The sequence below is a fragment of the Apteryx mantelli genome, chromosome 5 (genome assembly GCF_036417845.1).
Source record: "Apteryx mantelli isolate bAptMan1 chromosome 5, bAptMan1.hap1, whole genome shotgun sequence".
Taxonomy (NCBI): Eukaryota; Metazoa; Chordata; class Aves; order Apterygiformes; family Apterygidae; genus Apteryx; species Apteryx mantelli.
In genome coordinates, this window is record NC_089982.1 from 37,765,575 (window position 1) to 37,788,236 (window position 22,662).

Genomic DNA, 22,662 nt, shown 5'->3' on the forward strand with positions numbered 1-22,662 from the left:
TTGACATGAGATTTAACAACAGAATTTTTGTTCATACTTTATTTTTTTTGTATTCTTTCATTGGCCTGAAACAGCCAGTCAAATTTCTGGGGAAGAAGGCCAAATACAATGCTACTCTCGAATTTGACTGATACACTTGACAAAAGGTATACTTTTTTAGTTTCCAAATTGTTTACTTTTACACAAGTGCAGAGAACTGTGTGTCACATGAAGAACTTGTGGCCAAACAAGAGTGTTTTTCCATCAGAATAATTTAAAAATCTGGAAAAGCTACCAACTTGAGGGAGACATGGAAGCTGTAATACGTGCTTCTCAGCAACAAGACGTGGTCTCTTTTTCTCTAACGCAGCATTTACACATCTGAAAAGCTATCAAGGAACCTGTTTTCCCACATTATCCTAACTTTTCACACATCATCTATAAACCTCTTAAAGGAAGAGGAATAAAATACACATTACTTTTAAAAAATCCACTGCTGATTGAATACTACGATAATGTATTCAAAAGAACTAACATCCCCAACCAGTTTTAGGGGGCAAGCACAATGCTTGTAGGAGGGCCGATACATATTACTGGGAAAAAATGTACAGCAGTGCAAATTCAAAAATGATGGAACGCAATATAACATCAGAAAACAATTGGTATGGCAACTGTAGAAGAACTGCAGTTGTAACGTGTGCATCCAGAGCCCTGTTCTACCACCATTTCTCATGTTTAGTAGTGCTTTACTCTGCGAGGAGTCTTCCAAAATAACTGCAGTTTTTTGTGCAATATGGTACCATTTAGGAGTAGTAAGGAAGCAGACTAGAACCCTTAATAATTTCATATTGTGGATAACAAGTACGTGTGTGTTCCTGTTAAGATCAGATGGTCTGCTCTGCCTACATGAATTTCCATTCTCTCATTCCTGTTGCCATAGCAAAGTGATACATTTGATCACAGTTTGTAACAGTCTTAGGGTTTATCACTATGTCTCTTTTAAAAGATTTGACTGATTTTATACTTACTGCTAGGAATTCTGCCCTCTAAAAGTATCTAAGTAAATCAGCATACTATATTAAGAATTAAACACAAACCTCAACAGAAGAAACGCAAGTTTGGCTACTTCATTAAAACTCATCTTCAGTTTTCATAATTTAAAGTAGCTAAGCAGCATATGAAAATTGATACCACCTCTTCTTCTTTACAGTGCTTAACCTTAAGAGGAGCTATCAATCAGGCTGAGAAATTGGAAAGATGGGATATATAAAAGTATTATGATTCAGTGATCTCTTACTACATTTAATTACCTTGTGTATTCAGAGACTTTGCAGGGTTTCTTTCCCAGAGAGAAAGAACGGACCTCAGAGCCATGGTCCAACTTTCTCTTCATCTGCAAGGTGAGGGAAAAGAGTAACAACATGGATTTAGTTACATGACCAGCCTTACTGGTACATACTTCTGTAAAATGAATACACTTTTACCTTTTACTTTAATTTTGAATTTCAACAAAGTTAACATTCATAAGATAATCTAAAGCAACGTTTTAGTTTGTCTTCAACAAATAATATTTGATACATGTTTTTATATGGTGTACGCATGTATTATGGCACTTGGGGGTCCAAAGGCTATCGGAATAACATTCTTTTGTGTCCAAGTTTCAAATATTAAAAAGCGTGCACAACTCTGCGTTGGTTTGTTTACTAAACTGTTCTCTTTCTACTCTCCAAAGAGGGGAAAAATGAAGCCAAACCCCCTCAATTCTTTGTGTTCAGGTTCATTGCTAACTCTACGGTCTCATGGAAATGGTTAAATTTTAGCTAACCTGTCTGCATTGAACCAAATGTTCATTTTAGGATCTAGAAAGAATATTCAAATACATCATTTCTTTGTCTAACCCTTTATTTTAAAGTTGTATATTGCAAATATTTATAAAACTGCAGTAAAATTGACTGAAAGCTTAACAGACACTTTTACAAAAAGGGTGATGAAAAACACTAAATCTCAGTCGTGAACGTCACCCGCAGTTAGATATGATCAAAAACAAGTAATGAGCAGGGCAGCTGCTAAAAGGGGAAACCAGTCTGCAAAAATTACCAAAGAGATGGGAACCAGTGAAAGCCATATTTATCCAGTCAGGCAAATAAAGATTACTTTCTACATACTTAGGTAATCTTTAACCACAGGTTTTTGGACTCCATGAGATGTATTTATGCCAAATGGAATTTCTGGGCTTTTTTGTTGGTGTTCTTCTTTTTTCCTTGTAGATGTGATATAGAAAACACTTTAACCAGTAGACGGATACTTACTGCTGTTTAGAACTGTGAGGTGCAAAATGCATAAACTACCTGCGTAACAATTTAGATTATTTTTCCCCTTTTTTCAAAATTTCAGATTTAAGATATATGGTTTAAAAGTTGACATCTTGCATGTAACACTGATTCATTCTTCTTTAGTGCTGTGTTAGAACATAACATTTATTTAACCATTTATTGTACCAACGTACTGGCCTAAAACAAACAGGATCCTCTAAAGCTTAAGTTGCCCATAGTTTGGTGTTGTTTTGATTTTTTTTAAACTTTAAAAAATATTCATATTTACAGCTTTCCTCAAAACCAGTCATTTAAGATTTTGTGGTTTGTTTCACTAATGGTTACAAAGGAATTATAACTAAGGTAACTATTCTCATTTTTACAGTAACAGCTACAACACAACCAGAAAAGCTTGCCTTCTAGCCTTGTTTTCTTGCCAGTGCCTCACATGGGACACTCTTGGAGCATTTCACCATACAGACATTAAACTGGAGCTACTTCATGGGCAGTCGCACCGCCACAAATGCATCCACTGCTTCCCCGCAGCCCAAGAAGAGGAGCCCCCTGCACTTCCCCCCAGAAAACCAGTTGTAAGCATCACAAAAAATAATAGATGCTATCTTTTATCGCTGTACCAGACTAGCAAGCCAGCAAATTTACTGGAAGCCTAAATAAGATGTGCTTTAGCATCTATTTCAGCATTTTATGATAGACTTTTCAGTAACGATTTTTCTGTTACAGGAAAATTTTTATTTTCAGCTCATCTTTCTGAGAGATTATTGCCATACCAACAGCTATATTCCTCTTCTGGTTCTCAAAAGAGGGAGATGCAGTTTTTCAGAAGCACACATTAGAAATAAGAAGTAGAGAGCCTGCAGTGGTGTAGGCAGTTACAGTAATTTACTCATTCACGGTAGCAAGGAAAACAATATGCAGTTCTAGATTTATTTGCCTAATGATGATTTCACCAATTTTTCTGTTTGTTTTTTTTCCCCAGTTATTTTAGGGAACTTTCTCATCAGGTCCATGACACATACAGATTTTCGGCATCTGAGAAGATGCTAAGTAAATACGTGGAGGAAAATGTCGTTTACCATACGAAGGCGATAAAACTTTCTCTACAGCAGAGAGGTCTAGCGAGCGGATTTAGGCATCAGCACGGCATCCGTGCGCCTCAAGACCAGAAACAGCGGAGCGCAACACCCCTGCGAATATTTAGCCGGTCACTAGGAAAACGCGAGCCCTTTGGACAGCACTGATTTATTGAAATAATTGAGATTGCGGTAGAGGCGGGGGGGGAGGCGGCCGGCCGGCGGCGCCGCGCAGCCCGGCACTGCGGCTCCCGCCCGGGCAGGGCAGGGCAGGGCAGGGCAGTGCCGCGCGGCCCCGCACGCGTTGGCGCCGCCGGCCCCGCGCGGGGGCGCTCCCCCCCCCCGCCGCCCTGCGCGGGCGCGCAGCGGCTACTCACTTTGTAGAAGATCATCTTCAGGGCGCCGTAGAAGCCCATGGCGGCGGCGCGCTTCCCCTTGCGCGGCGGCGGCGCGGCGCGCGGCCGGCGGCCGGGCAGCCGTTGGCAGAACAGCCCCGTCTCCGGCAGGTAGGTCACCGCCTCCCGCGCCGACATGCTCGGGCGCGGCGGCGGCGCGGCAACGGCGGCGGCGGCGGGACCCTGGCGGGGCCGGGGCGCGGGGGCGGCTCTGCCCGCCCGGCCCTGCCCTGCCCTGCGCTGCGCTGCCCGCGCCAAGCCCGGCTCGCTGCCGCCGGCCCGGCCGCCCGCCCGCCTCCCCCGGCGCCCGCCCCGCCTCCGCCCGCCTCCGCAGCGCGCCCGGCGGCGGCGGCGCGCGGCACTGCGGGGGGGGGGGGCAGGAAAACGGCCGTTACTCGCCGCGCGAGGCGGGGAGGGGCAGTTAACCGCTCCCCTCCTCGCGGCGGCGAGTAACGGCCGTCGGGGGGGGGGGGCGCGCGCGGGGGCTCTAATTACCCCCCCTCCCCTTTTCCCCCCGCCAACGGCGGCGGTCGGGCTCGCGCTCCGCGCCTCCCCGCTCTCCCGCCGGGGCGCACCGGCTCGGTGCCGCTAACTGCAGTTAGAGCCGGCGAGCCCGGCCGCGCTGTCGCACGGCGGCGGGCGCAGACCGCTCCTTGAAAGTGCAGCCGGTTTTAAAATAATGTGGAAGACGCCGCAGCTTCCGGGGGGGGGGGGGGAAGGTGCTGAAATACCCTCTGTTGGCTAAACAACAGAATAAACCGGTTTTGAGCTTTTGGGAGTTGCAACACCCCAATCTGACAATTATGTAATATTCTTTGAGATATGAATTCACTACTAATTCACAGTGGCAAAGCTGCAGAACGCGTGCCGGCTGTACCCGAGCGCAGCCTCGCCGCCGCACCTGGAGCAGCCCTGACGCACGGCCATCGTGCCCCGCCAGGCCAGCGCGGGTCTCCTCCCGCAGGACGGGCCCTCCGCCTCAGTGAAACCTTAAGGAAAGCAGTAGACAATCACAGAAAGTAATTGCTCCTTTCCCCGTCATTTCCTGCTTCGTGCACATCAGTAATTCCTGTTGAGTTCACCCCTATGGCTATACTCAAGGGCACCGAAGTTCCCAGCGTGCGGTGAGTCTCGCAGGCGGTACCTGCAGCCAGCACAGCAGCCAGGCAGCTTCTCCTGTACACACAGGGACTCCAGCTGCTGCATTTTTTTCCCCCTTCTTTTCTGGAAAGTTTTCTGCCCAAGTACTTAGCAGCGCAGAGAACACAACCTGAAGATGCAGCATTCACCTCTAATTTTCAACAGATGTGGCAAGAGCTGGAGGTGTTCTGCACCCCTCCACACCGATGCACACAAGCAGGAGCAAACGTGCAGTCAGTGCCTGTTGATTTAGGGGGAAACCGTCTCTTGCTTTATCACCCAAAGTGGTACAAACAAGTAAAGAAGTTACACATATCCAAAGGAGGAGACCCTTTCTATATATAAGTATTCTATACTTTCTATAGGACCCATCAGCTTCATTAATACCCTAAAAAATTCTCATATGTATTATTACTTAATTATAGTGGTCAAAGTGCTCTAGGTAATTAGCAAACACAAATAAGGCAAAAATCACTACACTATGACACACAAGATGCCGTTTCTTTACAGTTTTACATATCTCCAAGCCAACACTGAGTCCTCAAAGCCTTTTCTGTCTCCCAGTGAAAATGGTTCTGCCCATCAAATCTTGGCATTTATGCCATTATCCATGAAACTGCAGTGCTGTATATTTTATGAGAACAAAATGGTCTTGACTTGACTTCATACCTCAGATCAGAACTGAGCTGTACACGTCCCAGGAGACTATTGCTGTCTTCCTTTTCTAGCACATCACATGCGAATGGGGAAGAAAAAACATGGGCTGCAGCTACGCATTAAATAATCACAGGAAACAAAGTAATACCCCATCATCAGAGTAAGGAGTCATCGAACATTATCACTGGGAGGATTTAAAAACACTTTATGTACACGCATGCATAATGTACCCTATAATGTTACAAGCCATCCTTGCCCTTTCTCCAGCCTGCAGACAGGTGACAACGGTTACTTCCTCAAGCACTACAGCAGGCACCAGCCAGTAATCATCACAGATCAGCCTCTCCCCCAGCCCCAGGACAAGGGTAACCTGACAGCATAACTGCATTTATCTTTTGAACAAAATGTGCTTCAGCGTAAGCAGTCAATGAGTTGAATGATAAATTACTTTTTTTTTTTTTTTTGGAGTGCTGCTGCTGATCCCTTCTCTTTTGATAAAGATTGGCAGATATTCTCTCATGGTAAAACAAAAAAACAAAAAAAACAATAAAAAAACCCACTGCCTTAACTGCTAATCTCTTTACCTCTCACCCATCTGGTAACCACAAAAATCACTTGCTAGCAGTGGAAAACTTAGTATATCAGATATTTATTCTACACAAAAGATTTTGTTTTTTTTTTCTCATTTTAGATACAGATACCAGTGACAGATTTTGACATTTTAATGGTGACTATCTTTCATCTAGCAGTCTACCTTTCTCAGAGCAGAAGACAAAAATTGCATATGGATAGGGATCTCACTTCATTTAATACTTTTCTCTGTAGCTTTACAATTCTCTGCAAATAGAGAAACACCCTCTCTACCTGAAGTTAAGTTCAATAGTGCATACGTCTGGGTAGCAGGAAGACTATGCCAGCTCAGTGTCTGCTTTTCACCAAAACACCTAACCTTAGCCTGGGCTCTCTGCGGCTGGTGGGGGAGGCAGATGCTCCCCCAGGGGCTCAAGCACCTTGGGATCACTCTTGCTCTCACTCCATCACCTTTGGAAAACCCCTCAGCTAGGGTTAGTGTCATGAATACACCCTGCTCTCAGTTATAGGAAATAGTATCAGAAAGATTTAAGACTTTGCATGCGTGGAGGGGAACTGACACAAGACTGTGAAAAATCGAGCAGTGGTGCAAGACACACAGCCTCACTCTATAGCCTTCTGGGAAAGGTAATAGTGGAGGAATAAGACTCCAGCTCCTTAGATGCTTTTGAGGGCCTCATAGCAAGTAGCAGAGATGATGCATCCATTTATATCTTTACTGACATTTGCAATAATCTTTATTGAGTAACTTAATATGCTCTAAGACAACTTACTTTGTGGTATAAAGTATGTCTTCATCACAAATTAGCATACATTGAAGCAGACTACAGTTTATAAAAAAATTTTAAGCAAAAAATCAAAAGTTGCTGTGTTTCTTTCCCTATTTCACGTATACTCAATTTCAAAGGTTGGTTTTATTTTGTTTGAGCTGAAGATAATTTTTCAAGGAGTTTTTAAAACCATAAATAGCATACAAATCATGACATTTGGAAAAATGTCTACACCAAAATTATAGTTTCCAGTGGACACAAGTCCAATCTTATTTCCTATCAGTACTGCCAGCTCTTAATTAATAAAATTTCGCATCGTCCAATTCTTTTCCTGTTGGCAACATTTCTAGCACCTTTACCAGTTTGTCATGTGGCATGCTGTAATTAAGACCGTCTATTACTTCTAATGAAAGACTAGAATGAATTACACAAATCACCCGCAGAGCTATATAATCCCCAGAAGAACAGAGATTACAGTGCAACAGACCAAAGAAACAACATTCTTGTTTTTTTGGTTGGAGACACATTTTTGAGTGAGGAGACCACAGCATGGTCTGACTGTGGTAATGGACAGTCAGCATTTTAAAAGTACTGGTGTTTAAACCCTGGAATGCAAAAATGCCTACGTGCGTAATTGGTACATCACATACAAATATGTGCATTAGGAGCATAATGTGTGCAGGAGGAACTGTGGAGCAATATGGTATCTCCATTAATATTGGTAAATGCATCATTCAAGACTGTGCCAGAACGGATTCTGTGTACTTTACACATTAAGCAGACTGAGTCCTTTAGAAACATTTCAGAGGGATTTTTTGTGTGGTTTGATAGGATTGCTTTTTTTTCCATCCAGGAAACCAAATGCCCTTATCAAGTGGGGCCAAATCCTTAGCTGCATCAGGTTTAACCTGGAGATGGTGAGGAAGACCCAGGAAGGACAGTCATGCTTAGTTATTTTTCCCTCCTTCAAATTTGGACCAGCTTTGGTTTTAAACACTTCCCTTCTGCTCTGTAATCTAGTTAGGGCAGCTGCAGCAGTCAGTGCTTTGTCTTCTATATTTGACCTCTTCATCCGACCACATAGTTCATTTAATTTGCCAAATGCTCCCATTCAGGCAAGCAGCCGACCCCACAGAGGGGTACTTCTGCCATCTGCTTTAGACATTTAACTACAGCTTAGTTTAGCACACCTACATTTAAGAGCCTAAGTTCCCCATTCAGTCAATGAGAAAGGCAGAGGCTAGGGTCTTACTCGTCTAAGTCTTAGAAGAGGAGAAAAAACATACTATAATAAATGTTAAACACCTTAAAATGTAATCCAGGGCAGCCTTTCCTCTACAGAAGGGCATTGCTATTGTTGTGAGATCTTTTTCTTTTTGAATACACTATGAAATGAAACAAGTGACCCACTGGGATCCTGGAAATTCTGTGTTTTCATGGTATAAATCTCCCAGTTCAGCCCAGGCCAGACACTGACCTTTAGGCTGTCAATGATTTAAGATTTATTAGTGTGCATCCTAGGTGCTGAGCTGGAGTGACTTTATGGGTAAATTCTATACCTGAGGGCAGGGTGAGATAAGTTTTTAGGACACGGCTCAATTAAAGGAAAGTGATATTTGGATAACAGGCAAAGTTCAAGAGTGCAGTTTAGAAGGTGCATGAACTTATCACATAGATGTCACCATGTGTTTGTGTAGAATATATAATTACAAAAAAGATGTGACAGAATAGACTTAAAGAAATGAATTTAAGTGCACTGGTTTGTGATCAACAGCCATTAAGCTCCTACTATCAAGGAAGAGGGAAGTGTAACTTGGCTCCCCGGAATATACTTTTAGATGAAGGAATTTCTGCTCAATTTACTTATTGAGCAGTAGGCTCAAAGAAGTCCATTTCAACATATTTGCCTCAACATAGTTACAGAATGAAATTTAAGACCAAGACCCCATGTAGTACAAGTCAGACACAATCCTGCTTTACTGCACGGTAATGTGAACTTATCAGCAAACTACTGATCAATACCACATTTCTGCAATATTGATGCATTTAAGGTTTGGGATAAAGTAGGGGAAGTAACAGGAAGTTTATCGCAGGAGAAAGAAGAAACACAGATATCTCTCTGCACAGAGACACTACACTAAATTGTACAAAAGTCTTCAAAGCTTACTTAAAACGGAGTGGAAAAAACATAATACAAAGTATGATAAGTATTACTAAATTGTTTTACTAGTTGTATAATGTTTCTTGGCAAAGCATTTTGAAGACTGTTTCAAACTTTTTTCCCCACACATTATTATTATTTCCATGTGAAGTAAGGTACTGTAGTTAAACAAAATTAAGTTTTGTCATACTGGGAAGGAATACAGCAGAAATGGCAACTGAAAAACCTGATTAATGTTTATTAATAAATCCTGATTTAATTAGAATAGGGTGAACTTCAATTATAATACACCATTTTAAATACAATATATCTTTTTCAAAGGTGTACATCTGTAGCAGAGAAAGCCTATAAAACATTTCCTTTGAATACTTGCCTTTAAAAATAATTTAAAATATATTGTGATAGGATTCAAAAGGCATGTTACTTAATGGCCACACAAAATAGCTTTGAGAAGGATGTATGCATGAAGTGTAAGTAATACACTTGAGCATTAGATATTAAGAACAAACCTTAAGTTATGTTTTAAGAACAGGCAGACTGCAAAGACAGGCTTAATGTAATACAGTATCGCTGTGTCTCCAGCAGAGCACAGCTCCCTTCTGAAGGTCATATTTCTCGTCCCCTTTCTTGGCTGAAGATAGTTGGGCACAGAACTGAAAACATATGTTTAGATTATTTTCAAGGACTAGAGCCAGGGCTGTTACACGCCCAGTTACTACGGGGACAGTAAAGATGCCCCGATCGCCCCTGCTCATTCCCAACGCCGTGTGGCTCTTGGCCTCACTTGTGCAAGCACAAACCTTGGTAGAAATGCTTTGAGAACCGGATTAATGAACAGACACAGGGCGAGGAGAAGTATTTTTAACCTTCTTTAGAACAAGTTACTGGTTTAATCTTCCACCATGTCCCCACAAACAACTGAGCCAGCAGAGGCAAGTGAGCAATACACAGGCAGGGCATAAACTTCTTGAGCCAGCTACCCTGCTGAGAAAAGGTATGTGGAACTGTGACCCGACTGTCCCGTGCAGTGAGTGTAAGCCTATTATTTACATCTAGAGGCATTACTCTCTCAGCTATAGTTCGATGTGCATTTAAGCCAGCACAGCTGCTGAAAAAAGCGGTCCCTGTCCCAGTGCTGCCCTTGGCCATTTGTTCCCGCACTCCCCTCACTCTCACAGGTGCCACTGCAGCATTGCCTGGCTCTGGACCAGGGTGGCAATTTTTGCTGGGCTGGTTCTCAGCCAGGTTAGATTCTCCATCTCCTTCCCTGCATGGCCACAGAGATGTTTGTGCCAGCAGAGCAGGAGGTATAAAACCGCTTTCTTCCTTTTTTTCTTCCCCCAAGCCCCCAAAAGAACTGCCTTAAACACACGACAAACTACAGCCTTAGGTGAAATGGCAAGGAACTGTGTTTTAGGCTTTGTCCTCCCAACCAAGAGAGCTGTATTCTTACACACACAGAGCCACTTACGTGCATTAAAAAACACACTTAAATCTCTGTCAAATAAGAATGGTCACAAAAATATTGAGGTTTTACTGTGAGCAAGCATGACAAGGTGAACCACAGGCAGGGTGCATAATGTTGACATTGCTTAAACACGTCATGTAAAACTCCAGAGCTATTCTCTCATTAGAGCTGTATATTAGCTATTTCACTGAAAACAAACAAAAAAACAAAAAACATTATCTTCCCAAAATTTTAAGATAAATGAAAATAAAAATATTACAAGTGACTAGAAGGTAGTTCCACTGATTTCCCGTGACAGTAACCACATGCAAGTTCCCTACAGAGAAATCTTGTATAATTTAAAGCTGGCAATATATTACCATATAATAAAGATTTTCATAATGCATATTCATAAGGAACAAAGCTAAGGTTGCTAATACAACCTTCACTTTCATGCACCTGACTGTTTTCTGTGCAACAGGAACATTATGAGTTGCTTTTTTGTGTTTTATTTCTACACAGTATTGTTACATTATTCATTTTTCAAAGAAAGAAGGAGGTATTACACATAATGCATCTGGCAAAACATTCACTAGTGGCAGCAGATCTTCATAAGACCTTTGACTTCATTCATTGTACCCCCATTAAAGTTAACTGTAATCTATTTATTATACCATTAAACTTAATATAAGATGGATTCTATTTATAGACACAGTAATAGCTGTGTTAATCACTCAAGTTCACATTGAACGGGGCTGTGCTTCCCTCCGAGACACAGTGGCAGTTCCTCCAGAGACAAGCGGCATTTGCTGGTGAACTCCCAAAGCGCACCACATGCTGTTGTGCGCTGCGGGCGCCAGCCCGCGTCGCATTCCGCGTCGCATCCCGCGCGTGGCTGCTCTGCCCCGTGGCAGGAGCTGCTGCAGAGGGAGCTGGCCCTGCACACCCCGCTGGGGCTGCTCCCTTGGCCAGCCGCTCACAGAGCCAAGATAACCCGGACGCAGGGTATTACCTGGCTGCACAGGCTGGGGCACTACAGAGAGCAGTCAGCGCCTTACTCTTTGGACAGCTATACAGTCATTTTTTAAAATACCATACCTTGTGCTGCATTTCTAAAAGTTTTATATTACTACTACAATTATTTCATGAATTCTGCCTGCAATGAATGCTCCATTCCATAAAGTAAAAAAACATGCACTTGAGACTGTTACTAAGCCCTATTACATATGCACAAAGCATGGGCCCTTCTTGGTGATAAACAGATGACTGCATCACTAAAAATAATACTAAATAACCAGGGTCAGTTCCTTTTTCCAACATTTCAACATTAGAGTTGTGTTGGTTTTGTTTATGTTGACAAGAATGTTTCCAAATTGAGAAAATGTACATTTTTCTTTTTCTTTGAACACCAGTGGTTCTGGTATGGAACTGTTTTTGCTCAAATACAAGCATATTGGGAAATCAAATTTGCACAGGAAAAAAAAAAAAGGCTGCTTGGACTCAGACTGCTTTCAGAAAAAATCTGTCCTCCTAACTGATTACAAATGGAGCACTGGTATCTACTACCTGTTTGCTGATAAGTTTTCCATTTTTATGTTCTTCAGAGATTGCTTAATTCTGATTGCCAAAAGAAGTGCTTATTTATCTGACAAAGTATAGAAATCTATTTACAAAATAGTTTCTGTCTCTCATTTGTGGTACATGAGAATGATAAGAAGTTAGTGGTGAGCCCTTAGGCTACAGACTTAAGAACTCCTGGAATGAGAGATTATACCAGAAGAATTTAGGAAGAATTTGAGGAATAAGCTATTAAAAACTTCAAATTTATTTTCCTAACTGCACTGTCTAAAGAGAGTATAAAGGTTACCAAATCAAGCATTCAAAAGAGTTAGAAATGACAGCTGTAAGATACTCTCAATCCTAAAGAGCTGCTTACCAAGACAGCCCTGTGCATCCCGCATACTAAGACAAGGATCCTGTGGAAAAAACAATGTCTGATGTTGTAATTTAAAATACATTGTAACCCACTTACTTGTGCACATACATCAAGTTTACAAAGGCAAACTTGTGAATGTTCTTGGCATGGCATCTTGCAGGATTTTATAAAGGAAAGGGAATTTAATTTTTTCCCCCATCATCAGGCATCTCAGCGACTCCCCACTTGGTTTGCCAGTGGACTTGGAGCAGCTTGAGCCTCCACATAATCCTCTGCCACTTTCGCTGACCAGCAGTGAGGAACATAACAGGACATCACCCTTGGTGGAACAGCACTAGAGGAAGATGAAACACACTGTGCCAGTAAATTTCGTGGACATTTGCTGATAGCAGAACCGTGGGACCCATGAATCTCAGGCCTCGGAGCGGGGTTTGCTCTAGCGAACGTACGTGATTCCTCCTGCCTCATCAGCTTCACCCTTTCCTTTCTCCATCCTTTTGCACTCTATACAGTACCTGAGCACCAACAAGGGGGTGCCAGGACTGCAGGACGTATAGGGAATTTGGATTTTTCTATACTTGGACACATCTTCTGCAGAGCAGCTGGAAGCAGCCATCAGAAGGAAGGTTCAGCCTTGCCCGCATTGCCTTTGGCTGCCGCACGTGCAGTGAGGCTCGGGGAACAGTGCGCGTCAGCCTGGGCAGCGTTATGATCTGGTCAGACACAGACCCCCCACAACCTGTGTGTCTTTGGAAAACGCAAATGCTTGTTTTCCTAACAACTTTAGACGTACAAGCTGCCTTTCTTTTAAGTGCTGACAGTTTCTATAAAGAAGACAATTACACAATAGATCTGCTTGATCTGATTTCCTTTTCTCTCCAAAATCCATGTCTACACAGGGCACAGAGAAGGGGATTGACTCATCTTCCATAAACCCTTGTGATTTATTGCCAGGACAACTCTCCCCTCTCTACCACCTACATTACTGGGGTTTCTTGCCCCAAGCACATTCCTTGGGCTGCAGGAATCGATGTCAAACCTTTGCACAACTGAAAGGCATGTCAGGCATGCTGGGGTCACGCCAAACTCTTTGAAGCCTTTCTAACCCACTGTCATTAACCTTATGCTGCACGATTTCACATCAAAAGGGGCTGCAGTGAGAGCTAGCAGCCTAGCAACCCTGCCCAGTCTCCGCAAACCCTTCCCAGTCTCCGCAAACCCTTCCCTCAACAGGTGCCCTGAGTCTAGGAACCACGCAACACACTTGTCCACCTCTGTAAGAAACACAGCCCTGCCGAATTAGGGGTAAGTAGCCCTTCATCAAGAACAGAGGGGTGACAACTGTTGACCAATTTTTGCACTGGATCTAGCATTATTTAAGCAAGATTAAGGATAAATACCTCTAATACACTCAAGCTCGGAACAGGTGTTGATAATAGAGATCTCTAATAGAACGGGAAAGGTTTGATACGCGATGGCCCACTTCACAGTGTTATTTCAGTGTTCAAAGATATTCTCAAAAATCACTACCTAGATAAAGCCTAAGAACTACGGCCTATAAAGAAGAATGTCAATAGCTTTCCATTGTTGTCTAAGCTCCTTTTGGGAAACCATTTTGTTCAGTAAAAACCTTATGCTCCCTTTATCAAGCTATAATATTTATACTCGAATTAAAAGTCAAAAACACCCTGTTTCTGCTCTCAAGGAAAACTGCACATTGCAGCCTTTACATATCCACAGACATTACATATTTAACCATTTCCCCAGTACTTTTGACAACCTGCCACTTCAGAGTGTTGGAACTGATGTGTTCCCTAAACCAAACCCCTTCACTATGGGATAAACAGCAAGTCCATTATCTACATTCCTGTTTTTTGAAACTTAGTTTCTTTATTTATAGACAGGATGGAGTAAATTAAAGATTTCAGCAGTACTTGGCTTGCTGTTCCATTCATCTATAACCACAAAATTAGATGGTAACCATAGTTTTAAAATTTGTAATGTTATGGAGGTTCTTAGTATTTCTTAAATCCAGTTATTGAAGTGAATGTAGCCCATCTACTGGTACTGATTTACCAGAAAAACTAACCCAGCGAAGTACTACAAAGCAAAATGTCTAGAAATAGTCCAAACCACCAATGTGGTAGGCTGTATACGAAAAGTTTATTCTTTGCATCTTAAAATATTTTGATATTCTAGAAAGATGCAACATACTACAAACTATTTGTTAAAATTATTACACAAGAAGAGGGATTAAAATGCTCTAGAAAGCCTGTGCAAATATATATCTAATTCACATTCCTCCTCTCTTACTGAAAGCAACTGCTAAAGCATGTTATTAGCTATAAGAATGCTAAAGTGATGGCAGAGATGTTCTGATGGATCTCTGATTTTTTTTGCCCACTTCTCTTTTAATATCATATTCCTTCTCTATTATTCAGTCAATGCCAAGCTGGTATACGTATGCCAATCTCTCTCACAGAAATGGGAAGAAAATTCTGCTATACATTATATCCCTGCTGACATTACAGGGAAAGACTGACTAGAAATGGAAAAGGGAAGTGGGAGGGAAGAGTGAGTACAACAGCACTGGTCTGCAGTTTGGTATTTAGCAGAAGTCTCAGTTTTCTGATCAGAAAGTTGTCAAAAATCTAAGGATAGAGTACTGTTAGGTTCCTTGAAATTTAACCTTTATTACAAGCTTCACACATCTTACTGTTTGATTCATTTAATCTTATTTCATACACGGACTAAACTAGCTGATTGAAAACCAGCCAAATCTGAATAATCCCTATTTTAGTTCCTACCTCCACCAAAACATGCTACTAGCCACTGACCAAATCAGTCACATATCAACCTAATTTAAAATAGATTTAAATCTCTATAGAGTTATTTAAATATTGTCCTGATTGTCAGAGATAAACATTTCTGCCTTTGCCGATTTCACCCTTGAGACAAGATTTGAAAATGTTCACTTTTGGCCCTTGTAAAATCATAGATAATGTTTAGGAATACTTGATTCAAAAGAAAATTCTGGGAAGAATTCATTTCATGCTTATGTAAATAAATTCTTTTACAAAAATTTAATAAAAACAGTCTTAATGGAATACTACAACCTCATTCATGCTTTTGAATGAAATGATTTAAACTGGCAAGAACAAAGTTTAAGTACACTTTTTCCTAACTAACTGTCGACAGCATTTTTACCGCCTGCAGGGACAGGTATGACTCATGCCCATGCTGTTCTTCAAAAACTCTATTGTAAAATGCAGATTTTTTTCCCACTGGTCTATTGTGCTTTACAAGTAACTGCAAACAGAACGAGACTAAAATCAGAAGACAGACCACTATCACCAAAGGGATCAGAAACTCCTAGGAAATGTTGACTCAAAAAGCTGGTTGACCAATATGAGGGAATCTTCCATGCTGTTTCCTACTAGATTTCTGGCACACTTCAAAGTCCCTTCTGGCTACAAGTTACTCGAAATCCTTGTGTTGAGGAAAAGAGGGTGGCCTCCAGATTTACATGCAACATTACACTGAGTAACCCTTTAATTTCCAGGTATGCAAGACTGAAGAAATAAAGGTGTTTGCCCTTAACTAAGCCAGTCAGCATGAGAACTTTACTTGTTCACAAGACATCAGGCAAAGGTTTTGTTTTCTTAAACCAACAACTGCAGCAACATTCTTTTCATGTGCCTTTATGAAAAGTCTGCTAATATTTAGTGATTCTGATTAACACAAAATAAGTTTGGTAGAAAGCTAATTAAAGTAGCAATCAGTCAGCCTCAAGTTTAGATTGAGCAATGAACCTTCTAAAGAAAATACAGAAAAAGATATTAACCTTCCTTACAATTCAGAGCAACATTTGAAGTATTATAGACTGCTGGGTTAAAAGCTAAAACAAAAAGATAAATTTCAATCTAAGATAGGGGTGTCAGTCTCATTATCAGTATGATCCTTCAAAGAGTTCTCTGCAATTCTCTTCCATTTAGACACACAACCCTCAAATTCAGGCCAAGGTGGGCAGGCTACTGAGTAGTCAGAAGAGCTGGTTGCTCTCAGAGTAGCATCTCAACCACCAGAACATTTAAGCAGGTTTTGTGCTTCTTTGTGCAAAAATACCAAGAAAAAAAATGCTAAGTACATAATTTGCTATGTCACAGAGGAAAGTTAAATGTCTCTCAGTTGGTGAGGATACCAAGAAGCAAGAACACTGACACTAACTGGGATTTGTTCACTTCTCTCTTCCTGGTAACTATTTGTGTACTATCCAGGCTACATTACATGCACCTGCTTTAGGAACAGACTCTTTCATCAGGCAGAGAGCTGGCCATTTGTGCTGCACTCTGAAGAAAGCTAGAGAAATGTTAATAGTAAGCTGTTCAGTATTACACGCTAAATGTGGGAAACAGAAAAGAGGAAGAGTCAGCACAGAGTCTAGATTGATCTAAAAGATGAGTCAACAGTTCTGAGACACTGAAAATCCAATTCATTTCCCATTTCCAGTGGTTTCAGAGGACATCTATTACTATCTAAAAGGCATCTGTTTTGAAGAGCTGTGATCCTAGAGCTGTTCTCTAAGCAGAGACAGAGTACGCAAAGGTTAAAGTGAGATAGCTGTAGCAAAAGAAATCTTATCTCAGAGAGAAAAAAAAAAAGCAGGAAAACCAATCAGAATGCCCCCTCCCAACCCCACAAAAACTGTACTTCTTGTTGCAATAGAAAGTGGAAGTCTAACTTATAAGTTTAACAGATGCCTGAGTATGAGACAGTTGGGATAGCAGCCTGAGGAGTAGTCAAGAAGGCTACCAGAACAACTAGCAAGTGATACCCAATAGTCTATCATTCTGAGGCTTTTTTTTTTTTTATCTGCATCTGGCAGTCAGCATTTGTCCAATTTTGTATCTACCTAAATATGCAAGTAAGCAAGTGAAGTATCTTCAGTTCCCAAGGAGAGTTTGTGCTTCAGGATACATTATACCTTTGGAAATCAGAATAAGAGGTTCAAATAAAGTTCATCTTTTCTCTCTACTGCAAAGCAGGAAATGGTATTTCACCTCTTCATCTAGAAGCAGATCTATCACCACACTTTGCAGTTTGACTAAACAGAACATGTAATTGCTCTCCAAACAAAACCCCATATTGTAGGCAACTGACGGTCTTCCTCACAGTCAAAAAGTGTTTGAGTGTAGTTTGAAATTAGACGGAGATAGGCTGCTGCTGTATCATCCAGTTGGGCCCCATCACATATCTAGGTTATGCTCCATGACAGAAGTTTGAACAGTTGCATCTATATCAGAACAAATCTGGTCCTGCCCAACGACAACCTCAGCCTGAAGGTATTTATCAACTGATTCCTTCCAGACAACACAAGAATTTCAGGAATGCAAATTAACCACTTTCTACCTCCGACACATCTTTCTAAACCTTCTACCAGTTCCTCCAGCTTTTCATCTCCCCAAAACAAAACCACAACTCTCGAAAATGCTCTGGAAGAGCATATGGATAAGAATAAATTTCCCAATGCTCTAATGTTTAAAAAAAAAAAAGAAAAAAAGAAAAACAGCTTTACAAGCCCTCAAAAATGTTTTTATATGAAAGGAAAAAGAGGAGCAGCTTGCAGTAGTTTTCATATAATGCAATTATACAACCTTTTATCTGTATGGATGCCAGCACTGAATTGCATTATTCCTTTTGAAGCCTTTGGAATTGAGGTGAGAATACTACCTTGATCTGCATTAAACTAGTAACAGAATTGAGTATATTTGCTTCATTATGTTAAACTAATTTTAAGGAGTCCCTAATACTTAGCACTTTTCAGGAGTGATCTTGAAGCTGGAAAGGAACAGAAAAGATAGCTTAATGTGTATAATAACATATAATGATGTCAAATAACATCAATATCCCTCATAATAAGATCAGCTATTCAAAGATGGAAACTACTTATAGATATAGAAGAGATCCCAGCTCACTGAGACCGAAGGGAAGGAGAGGCCCATGAGCTGGGGGTTTAACAGAGGACTTAAACTTGGCTGGGAATCAGACTGTTTTGTGTTGCCATTTCCACCTTTTGCTTGTAAAGAAAGCCTGGGGCAGTGGCTGAGAACTGCAGGTCTGTGAGCCTACATTCCCCATACCAATGCTTCTGTATAGACCGCAGAGAGGATCGCTTTAGACTACATCAGAAGAAAATTGCACTAGACAGGGAAAAAAGTCTCTTTGAAGAGGAGGATATTGCAATTTTCCCAGTTCTTAACAGATCTTTCTTAAATCAATTTTCATATCTAAGGGAAGATGACAAACAACAACCAAACATGTTTTACATCAAGAGCAGTCCTAGATTGCGGTCTGCCTTCTCCAGAAACACTCCTCTCTACACTGTCTCCTCCTGATGAAATAGCGCATCCCTCTGTGAAGTCCTTTCACTGTAATACAGGCACAGAGCGTACCTGTTGCAAACTCTTCTGAAACAAACTAATCAAAATCAACTCCTGACACTGAAAGCCACGGGCATATTCCTCTGTTGGATACAGCTGTACCAGCGAAAGAGGTAACCTCTTCCCTCGCCTCTGCCGCAGAACAAATCCTTAACCTTTTTCAGTCAATGAGCTAGGTATATAACTTTAGTAGATCTTTGCCAGTAAATGCATTTTTTACTCAAACAGGCTAAGAAGTGATGACATGAGCAGCTCAACAGGCAGATCTGAAACAGCATCAGAAGCCCCTGCTGGCTGGATGCATGGCAAATACCCGGAAGGGGCCTGAAGGCTGCAGCTTCTTCAGCCGATGTAGTGGGGCTGGAAGATGACATGGTTGCAGTCTCAATTGGTCAAACTCACAGAAGCCAAAATACACCTGATTCCCTACTGGTAGGTTACATGATCTGAATTCACTGGAACACTTGGTACCGCCAGGGTTTGAACCCAGATTTTATAAGCCTGTGTTACTACTATAACAATTAAAAACTTTTCCCTCCTGAATCTGATATCTGTAAAGAGCAGCATACCTACTTTAAACAACTAATTTAAAGGGTGGCTTTCTTTGAGAAATTCCAATGGTAAAGGATTTATCAAACCTCAGAATACCTGTAGCAAAGTTCAGTTCTGGTTGCAATTCACTGTTGTAGTTACAGGACTTGCCTTTCTCCGTTGGCCATCCCAGCCCGTTCACATACAAGAATTCTATTGTGTGACTGGGCTGGCCGAGTCATCTGTTCTGCAAGTGCTTTGGACAGATAAATATGCAGACAGCATTGCTAAAACACATTTCACTCATTCAGTTCAAAAAGCAACTTAACTGAGCAAACAAGTCTTTGGTCTATTTATTTATTTATTTTAAGGGAGTCCCGAGTTCTGTTTCGAGTGGTGCTACAAGTGATTGTACAACATTTCTGTGAAAATTATAACAACATATCCTCAGGATAGACATATGAGGTCTAAGTACTGGGAAGAATTACATGTTAGTAAATACACAAGGGGTCAGCTCTTAGACAGCTAACAGCAACCAGCCGGGGTGAAGACTTCAACTCATGGTCCTCTGCTTTCAATTTATGAGATAAGTTACAGTAGCAGTAAGAAGGAGCAGCACAAGCTTTAATACATGCCCGCAGCCAAAGCATAAGCCTTTCAGAGATTGGATGTGTGCTCTGGCTACCAGTGTGTTCTGAAGCCCACACCGCAATTATTTCATTATCATTACCCAGGCCAACTACGGAAGCAGATATGCTTACACCTTAATTTTACAGGCATAAAATGGCTGTACCAGTCATCTAAGACACATCAGAGGAACAAAGTCTAGTAACTGTCTATTGATTTGTATGGGGGTTTATTTTTGGTGTCACCAGATGACAAGGGTTTCCAGTGAAATAAATGTTCCACATTGGTGCTCTCAGATATTATTCATAACATGCACTTGCACCAGTGTAAAAGTTTCATTCAAAATCAGCTATTAAGGAAGATATATACTCCAAACTCATAGAGGAAGTATCTATGGTAATTCCAAATCACACATCAGCTTCACCACCTATCATAGATGTACTGCCACACCAATTTACAAGATGCCTCAGTTGTTCACCACCAAGCCTTCCCTCTGCAGCCAAAAATCACTGGCCCCAGGCGTCTGCTAGTGAGGCGGTTCTCACACCAACCCTGCTGCCTAATCCGCTCCAGCCAAACAAGCCAGGCTGGCACAGGCTTACTGCTTAAAATATCCATTTTGTTTTGACAAACAACTTTGTCAGCAGATTTGAGAGGGCAGCTCCCATAAGCAGAGGGATTGGGATGAGCTTACACAGGCGAACAACCTACAAATTTGGATGTGTCTTTCTAAATGGCTGCAGTAGTGTAAGTGAAGGCCCTGGATTTAGCAGAGATGAAGCTGAGGAGCATGAATATGTTCACGTTCTTCTTCTTTCTACCCATTCTGCTTTGGGAGCAGAGCAGCCAGAAAGAGCTGGAAGAAATACTGTCTTAAGCTGCTACAGTTTCTTGTCAAGAAGGCATCTAAGCTCTTTGTCAACAAAAGTGCTCTCCTGCCAGCTTAGCTGTAGCCAGATAAAGGGCTTGGTTAGCATAGAAATAGCAGGTAGAGAGCAGGACTTGCCAAGGCATAAGCCCTTATTGGCTACATCCGCAATACTGGCGTACAAATGATCATCACGTCTTCTATGAAATATACTCTGGAAGAAGTACTCATACTCACAGCTTTCTTCTTTAGCCTCAAAGTCTTCTGTATGCTATCATGAAAGCATATTCATCATCCATGTGTTTTGCATGTAAAAGTAGAAGATGTTGCAGGTGATCTCTGAACAGACTTTCCATTCATAGATGAAAAACAGAATGGCAGAATGCAACTTAGACCAAATACAGAAATATCAAAAACTTCAGCAAAGCCTAATCAGTTGATGGAAATTTAGGATATCTACAAACTGACTTGAAGGACACCTTTAAAAGCCGTATCTGCAAGCTTTTTAAGAAATTTCATTCATGTACAGGAAATCTACAATATGAAAAAAAATCCTAGGAGGGAGAGTTCAAATGTACACAAGAGTACAAAGTCAAAGGCAGTACAAAGAATTTCTGACCTTCGCTTTTCTTTCTCTTTTTTAAACTCCTGTTTGAATACCTGTTTTTGTTTTTTTTTCTTTTCTTAATCTGCAGAATTCATTGGTTAATAATCATGTCAGGCCAACTCCTCACCCACTTATTTTAGCAAGGTCATAATAATGAAATAATTGTGTGTTAAGTTACAGCACACAATTTGAAAAATTATTACTTACTTGATAATGGCAGTTTTATTTTAATCATTCTTTTATCAGCAAAAATGTGCTTTTTTTTTTTTTTTTAATACAGCATGCTTTTCCTGAGATGAAGAAAAATCTCCCCTCAACCCATAAACAATTTCTTTCAACTTTAGCTAGGATCAGTTTGTTGAGCCAAGACGTGTGCAAAAGGCAATTTATACAAATCTTTCAACATAAAATCCATAACCTACTGAGCACACAAGTAACTTTACAAAAGAAAGTGACTATGTTTAGAATAAAAGACTACATTTAGATGCTAAGCTTTAAACAATATATACAAACTTTACCACAAAGTAGTATACTACTCATGACATCATCCTCAGCTAGTGGTCTGAAGCAACTGTTTTTTCTCATGTGTTTGGAAAAGAAATTGAAAGAAAATAATGGGAAAAGGTATTAACTTTACTGTCAAGTGCTGAAAGTAAAGAATTTCCATATTCAGTGTTAACTGGTGTTGCATCTGAATTCAAGCATTTTTATTTATAACCTTTTAGTTCTAAAAATGATTGGCATTTTACTCACAAAACACCAGAAGCCACAAAGACAAAATCCAGACAAAGAGTGAGGCACGGGGTGGAGCCAGGAACAAGCATGCAAGCCTGAAGTTCAGTGCCTACTTTGTCAACATCTCTTCATTATCAGTAGGTGACATTTTTCTACTATTTTCTGCAGGCTTCTTTGAACAGAACATTGGAGAGTGATTATATGTCCAAACCCTAATAAAATGTCAACATCCACTACTTCTTGTATCTGCAATTATGATGATTTCTTCCTACATATGGGATGGGAAAGAATACAATTTTGTGTTCGTGGTGCTCCGAGCACTATATTTTAAATTGTGGCTTGATGTAAATAAGTTATTTGCCAACCAGAAAGGCA

The 22,662-nt window shown here is 41.1% G+C and overlaps 1 protein-coding gene across 3 annotated transcripts in view; it reads right to left on the reverse strand.

Moving 5' to 3' along the window:
• FBXW7 (F-box and WD repeat domain containing 7) overlaps nt 1–22,662 on the reverse strand; it is a 186,778-nt gene that overhangs the window by 31,055 nt on the left and 133,061 nt on the right. For all 3 annotated transcript variants that reach the window (XM_067297819.1, XM_067297817.1, XM_067297818.1), the window contains exon 3: nt 1,290–1,372. In XM_067297819.1, the coding sequence (XP_067153920.1) occupies nt 1,290–1,372 (83 nt within the window). The remainder of the gene's footprint in view (nt 1–1,289; nt 1,373–22,662) is intronic.